General features: G+C 41.1%; 1 protein-coding gene across 1 annotated transcript; it reads left to right on the forward strand.

Annotated features, from left to right (window-relative positions):
- The first annotated feature begins 840 nt into the window (after nt 1-840).
- Nucleotides 841-6,920, forward strand: LOC105444283. Its single transcript, XM_030997608.1, has 2 exons — nt 841-1,062; nt 1,800-6,920. The coding sequence occupies exon 2, from the start codon at nt 1,925-1,927 to the stop codon at nt 4,841-4,843; it is 2,919 nt and encodes a 972-aa protein (XP_030853468.1). The 5' UTR covers nt 841-1,062; nt 1,800-1,924; the 3' UTR covers nt 4,844-6,920.
- The last annotated feature ends 388 nt before the right edge of the window (nt 6,921-7,308 follow it).

Below are 7,308 nucleotides of genomic sequence, written 5' to 3' on the forward strand. Positions count from 1 at the left end.
CTGCTTAAAGGGGGTGTAGCATGACGAGACTACGTGTCTTTCCCGTGGCCTGACTAGGAGCCAATCGGGTGTAATGCGACTACGGACGACGCGAACGCATTATTCAAGTGCGTGCACCATAAGCGAAACCAAAGCGTGATGAGAACTTCAGTCTGTTTCGCGAACGCTAGCACGCGCAGACCGTTAATCAAGTCCATTCGTTTATGTGCAGTTGTCCAAAAGAAGTCGTAGTTGGCGTTTACCACTATTTGCCATGCTACACCCCTTTTACCTATCTACCTGCTTCGGTAGAACAATGGCTGCGACAATGGACTGCCACATTCAAGTTTTGACACGCATACAATGGGAATTAAAAATATGATATGACATCTGACCATATCTATTTTCTTTAGCTTTCCCTTCAGTTATATACTGTATATTTTCGTATTATATATTTAGTTTAATAGAAAATTAAAAAAAATATTGCGAGAGAATAAATGTTACCATGATTTGTTTTGTTTTAAATGATATTTTATTTCCTTCCTCATGAATTAGCATAACAAGAAATTCACATAACAAGAAATTATCACAAGTGATATAAAACAAGATTTTTGATACAAGACACTTTATGAATTACATCAATTAATGAACAACATAGAACAAAATCTCAGATTATACATGATTCTACATTGTGTCTTGCATGTAACAGTTTATAATCAAAATAACAGTAGAGGAAGGTTTAAAGTTACACAGTCACACCCTATCACACACTCTCCCACCAACAAACTCATGACACCCCCCCCCCCCCTCTAGCCCACCCACACCACACCCCCTTTCACACACCCACACATACACTGTTTCGCTGACGAAACTGATTTTCATTATGTTTTTTGATTCGCAGATACCGTTACGTAATTCAGTGGTCAACGTGTACGTATATGCTAATTAATGTAAAAACCGGCAGAGCACTATTGGGGTTTCATAGAGGTGACATCTTGCGATGTTCGCCTACTAATTTTTCGTGCAGAATGCCTCATTTCACAATGAGATAATTCGTATTTCAACAGTATATCCTGCCAAGAAGTGAGTACAGCTTGGTGTGAATGTGTTTTTAGAATGTTTTATGCAGACATGAAATTATGGATGTTTTCTTATTTGTTTGAAACGAAATGGAATTTCGCTCAGTGAAAGTGTACACGTGTAAAGTTGATAGTCTTGTGTGCGGAGCATTTGATATAAAGTAGATATTTGACATGTATTTGATACATTGCTAAGAATAAGCTGTATATAAATATTAAAGGGCATTATTTTCAGGGTTTATTGTAGCACTCTTGTATTTACAATTTACAGGGAAAAGGCTGATTTGGTGGTTTATTTATGGTCGTTTTGATAGACTTTCAATTAATCATTGGTCTGAATTAAGACTAGCTTTTGGTATTGCACACGGAGCTTGTTGTTGGCTTTTCAACTACACTAAGTCTTACAAAAGGGAATTTTAGGATATCTGTTATATTCTGGTGAAGCTATTTTATGACATTCGATGAAGTCATTTAAAGGGATTTCTGTATGGGTTTTAATATGAATATTAGTGACTTGAAAAGTGTGTCACATTTGTTATGAAGGTCAAGTGGAATTATTTGACCTTGTGGTGTCATTCATAAAACCTGAATGTTGAAGAGGGATATTTGTAGAAATGTTATGAAAGATATAAGATAGCAGATTTGCTTGTTCTGTTATAGAGGCGACATTTATACTTGAAACTGATATGAATGAGTCCAGTTGACTTATATACTTATGAATTCTTCAATTTGTTCTTTCAGATTGAATAAAATCAGACTACGGTCTTATATGATTCCAAGCGGGATATTCTGTGGCTGAGTCATCTTTCTTACGAGCAATCCAACAATTCAATTTCCTACTGCTAACCTGGGATACGATAGGAAAGATGACGTCGACTGATGAAAGTAACCTGAAGTTCAAGCGAAGGGGTGCCAAGTCCAGATTCACGAGATTCGGCAAGGCTACAGAGCAACTGATAGATGGCGGCCGAAGTAGGGCGGAGGCACAGAAATCCTTCGAGAAGTATGAGCAGGCATACCATGAAGTGGAAGATGCTCATGACAAGTTTACTATGACCATCAAAGACGAAGCAGAGTATGATAGAGAGGACGTCTGGATGGAAGATGTTCAGAATGATTTCTCGAAGTTACAGTGCAAGTTCATTGACTACGTCAAGGTTGATGAAAGTGCTTCGTCAAGTCCTACAGGGGAAGACACCACGGTCAGTGTTCTTCCTGGTCATCAAGGATTTGCTCAGGAAAGCATGAGCCACTTCAAGATCGAAAGACCAAGGCTCCCAAAGTTCAGTGGAGACATCCGTGAGTACTGCATCTTTAAGTCAGATTTTGAACATGTCATAGGTAGCAGATGTAGCTCCAGAGATGCTATGATGATTCTTCGTTCATGCCTTCAGGGCAAACCACTGCAACTTATCCAAGGTATTGGACAGGACTACGCGGCTGCCTGGGAGCAACTAGATACCATTTATGGGGATTCTAGATATGTGGCGGACACCATCATCAGCGACATATCTAAGTTTAGGCCACTGAAAGAGGGTGAAGATGCCAGGTTCTGCGACCTGGTCCATCTGGTAAGGAGAAGCTTCAACACCCTGAACGAGATCGGGAAGCAGAACGACATGAACAACAGTCACATGCTGGCCATAATAGAGAGAAAGATGTGTCCAGATGATCGGAGGTTATGGTTCCGAGACCAAGATGGCAGTTCGGAGACGACTCTTCATTCTCTAATGAACTGGATGGCGAAGGAGATGCGAGCTCGCATGAGGTCATCAGCTCCTCTTCGTAGTGAAGCCAAGTCCAGCATAGTGAACATGGTCTCCACGGCAGAGGAGAAACCATCCATGAACCAGTCCACAAAGGAGTTTAAGTGCTGGGTCTGCAAAAGTTATACTGGACATTGGACAGATCAGTGTAGGGATTTCATCTCCAAATCGGCACCTGAACGATGGGAGATGGTAAAGAGCAGTCGTGCCTGCTACAGCTGTTTGAAGAAAGCTGGACGAGACCACGTGATGAGTAACTGCAACAGGCGACGCCGTTGTAGTGAATCCAGGAACGGAGTGCAGTGCACATGGTATCATCATCCGTTACTTCATACTGAAAGGAGCATAGTTGAGGAAGGAGGATTGGTGAAACAAGTGGGAGTAGCTACGGTCATTGCAAATGAATGTCTCCTTCCCGTGACGATAGTGGATGTGATATCTAAACGAACTATGCAGCAAGGAAATCTGCTATTGGATTCTGGTGCTGAGATAAGCCTTATTCGTAAAGGTTTTGCAGAGAGGCTCAAGCTTAAGGGAACGCCAATAACCATAACAATGGTCAAGATTGGACGAGATGAGGAGGTTCTCCAAACTCTCAAGTATCGGATACCCATCAGAGAAGCAGGGAAAAGCACCATGCCTATTATGATTGACGCTATAGGCATACACTGCATAAGTGGGGACATTACAGCAGTAGACTTGGGCCTTCTATCGAAGAAGTTTGGACTGAAGGAGCAAGAGTTGAAGCGAGGTACTGGAGCAGTCGACCTCCTAGTGGGCATAGATCATGCCAGACTCCATGGCGGAGAAGTTAGAGAGGTTGGACATTTAGCAGCTCGCAGATCTCCAGTAGGATGGGTGGTGTTTGGGAAAGGACCCACTGACCGTGTCAGCTCCAGTTCAGTACTTCACATAAAGATCTCAAGTCAGGTGGATCTTTTACCAGATAACAAGATCTTGGTGACTACAGAAAAGAGACCGGAAAGAAATGAGAAGTATGCATCTGCATACAAAGAGCAGATGAGAGAAATGGAAGACCTGAAATTCTCCAGAAAGCTGTCGGAGGATGAGAAGGATGAGAAGGATGAGAAGGATTTGCAAGAGTATTCTGAGGTTAAACCAGAATGGAGCCTCAGCAAGAGAAAGATCTTGAAGCAGATAGCACAAGTATTTGACTCACTCAGCTTTGCAGCAGCCTTCCTGATCCGTGCCAAGATTGGGATACAGAGCCTTTTGGGAAAGGGCTATGACTGGGATGAGATGCTGCCAGAAGCAGACCAGAAGTGGTGGATAGCCTTTTTCAAGGAGATGAAGGAGTTAGATGAGGTTAAGTTTGAAAGAAGCCTCACACCATCAACAATGATTATCAATCATCCAATGCTGTGTAGATTTGCAGATGCATCCCAGAATGCTTTCGGAGCATGCGTCTATCTGAGGTGGCAGCTTGAGAACGGTGATTATGATGTCAGATTTGCAGATGTATCCCAGAATGCTTTCGGAGCATGCATCTATCTGAGGTGGCCGCTTGATAACGGTAATGATGTAATGGCCAAGTCCAGAGTGGCCCCATTAAAGAAGATGACCATACCCAGATTGGAACTACAAGCAGCAGTTATGGCTACACGACTCTTCACTACTGTCATGAAGGAGCTGAGACTGCAAGTTGAACAGGTGATGTTCATGACAGATAGCAGGATTGTTCTACCGTGGGTACGGAGGAAGAGAAAACGCTTTAAGACGTTTGTAGCAGTAAGGATAGCAGAGGTTCAAAGTCAGTCTGATCCTGCCCAGTGGAGATATGTTCCAGGTAATCAGTACCCTGCCGATGATGTGTCAAGAGGTCTTCCAGCAGCAAAGTTAGGACACAGATGGCAGCAAGGCTCAGAGTTCCTGTACTCTACAGAAAGTGAGTGGCCTCAGGATAGACACGGCAGAGTTGCAGCCACAACTGGGAAAGTGAGAAAGCAGTGTTGTATCTTGCAGGGACACAGACTTTTTAGAAGTAGCCAACCTGGTTAATCAACGTCCTATTGGTAGGATTCCTAACGACACTGATGAAGGAAGCTACTTGTGTCCAAACGACATGCTACTAGGGAGAGCTTCGCGCCAAGTACCACAGGGTCCATTCAAAAGTTCAGGAAATCCAAGACATCGAGTTGAATATGTTCAACAAATCGTCGACTCCTTTTGGCAACGTTGGACGAGAGATGTTCTACCTCTACTGGTGCCAAGGAGAAGGTGGAATGCAGACCGTCGAAATGTTCGCGTCGATGACGTCGTAATGTTAGCAGATGCTAATGCAGTCCGCGGAAAGTGGCTTCTGGGTCGGGTAATACAAGTGTACCCTGGTCCAGATGGGAGAGTTCGAAATGTTAAAGTGAAAACCGCTTCGGGAGAATACCGTCGCCCGATCGGCAGAATCGCTATTATATACCCTGCAGAAGGATATGAAGACGAGTGAGGGTTTTTTTGTGTGCATTAATACAGAGGATAGCGGAAATTGATAGAAATGCATTTTGCATTCCAGTGAAGAGTTTAATTTGTGCAACACAGTTAAAAGCATAATTGATGGAAATTTCTTTTGAAATGAAGGTTATTTTTGATATGATAAGAAGCATATAGCAATTTTACACAGTTTCAGCAGCTTTACTCGCGACCTACTCTACTCGCGACCAGCTATATTCGCGACCAGCTATATTCGTGACCAGCTCAACTCGCGTTCAGATGTATTCGTGACCAGTTCTACTCACGATCGGTTCTACTCGTCTCGTGATCAAATTTATTCGCGACCATTTTAGCCGCGACAGGTTTTTCTTCTCGCGATCGGTTTTTTATCAACCAGTGTTGTTGTTTGTAAAGAATTACAAGATGTTTTTTTTTGTAAATCGCTAGCATCATATGACTGAAGTTGACTTTAAAACAGTTTACCAGTGAATTTTTGCAACAATGACATTTATTGTAAACGTTTTTTCAGATAGTTGATTCAAAAGTTTATACATGTAATTGATATTACCTTCTGGCATTTTGATACAGATATTGATATATTGATTTATGTATTGAGGCAAGGCCTCATAGGCGGGGGGAGGATGTTTCGCTGACGAAACTGATTTTCATTATGTTTTTTGATTCGCAGATACCGTTACGTAATTCAGTGGTCAACGTGTACGTATATGCTAATTAATGTAAAAACCGGCAGAGCACTATTGGGGTTTCATAGAGGTGACATCTTGCGATGTTCGCCTACTAATTTTTCGTGCAGAATGCCTCATTTCACAATGAGATAATTCGTATTTCAACAGTATATCCTGCCAAGAAGTGAGTACAGCTTGGTGTGAATGTGTTTTTAGAATGTTTTATGCAGACATGAAATTATGGATGTTTTCTTATTTGTTTGAAACGAAATGGAATTTCGCTCAGTGAAAGTGTACACGTGTAAAGTTGATAGTCTTGTGTGCGGAGCATTTGATATAAAGTAGATATTTGACATGTATTTGATACATTGCTAAGAATAAGCTGTATATAAATATTAAAGGGCATTATTTTCAGGGTTTATTGTAGCACTCTTGTATTTACAATTTACAGGGAAAAGGCTGATTTGGTGGTTTATTTATGGTCGTTTTGATAGACTTTCAATTAATCATTGGTCTGAATTAAGACTAGCTTTTGGTATTGCACACGGAGCTTGTTGTTGGCTTTTCAACTACACTAAGTCTTACAAAAGGGAATTTTAGGATATCTGTTATATTCTGGTGAAGCTATTTTATGACATTCGATGAAGTCATTTAAAGGGATTTCTGTATGGGTTTTAATATGAATATTAGTGACTTGAAAAGTGTGTCACATTTGTTATGAAGGTCAAGTGGAATTATTTGACCTTGTGGTGTCATTCATAAAACCTGAATGTTGAAGAGGGATATTTGTAGAAATGTTATGAAAGATATAAGATAGCAGATTTGCTTGTTCTGTTATAGAGGCGACATTTATACTTGAAACTGATATGAATGAGTCCAGTTGACTTATATACTTATGAATTCTTCAATTTGTTCTTTCAGATTGAATAAAATCAGACTACGGTCTTATATGATTCCAAGCGGGATATTCTGTGGCTGAGTCATCTTTCTTACGAGCAATCCATACACACTGCATGCAACCTGTTCCGGAGATTTCCTTCCTCATAAAATTCTTTCCTCATAGAATAACAAACTAGAATTACCCCACCTACGGCGATGGCTATATGCTCCAATCGTTCGCGTGCACTGATCTTAAGAGTTCATCGTCCGTGCACGGGTTAAATGTGAAAGACATTCTCTCTCCAAAATTTCAGTCAGAAATAAACACGTTTCTATCACCAGGGGCGGAGTCAGAACACTTATTAGTATTTTACCAAGGTTGACAAAGTATCCCCAAACCTATGGATTTAATTTGTTTTAAAGGATGGATTTGGCAAAACAATCTATAGATTTGGTAACAAGAACTGGACATGG

Source organism: Strongylocentrotus purpuratus, unplaced genomic scaffold (assembly GCF_000002235.5).
Source record: "Strongylocentrotus purpuratus isolate Spur 01 unplaced genomic scaffold, Spur_5.0 spur5_scaffold_4, whole genome shotgun sequence".
In the NCBI taxonomy this organism is placed as follows: domain Eukaryota; kingdom Metazoa; phylum Echinodermata; class Echinoidea; order Camarodonta; family Strongylocentrotidae; genus Strongylocentrotus; species Strongylocentrotus purpuratus.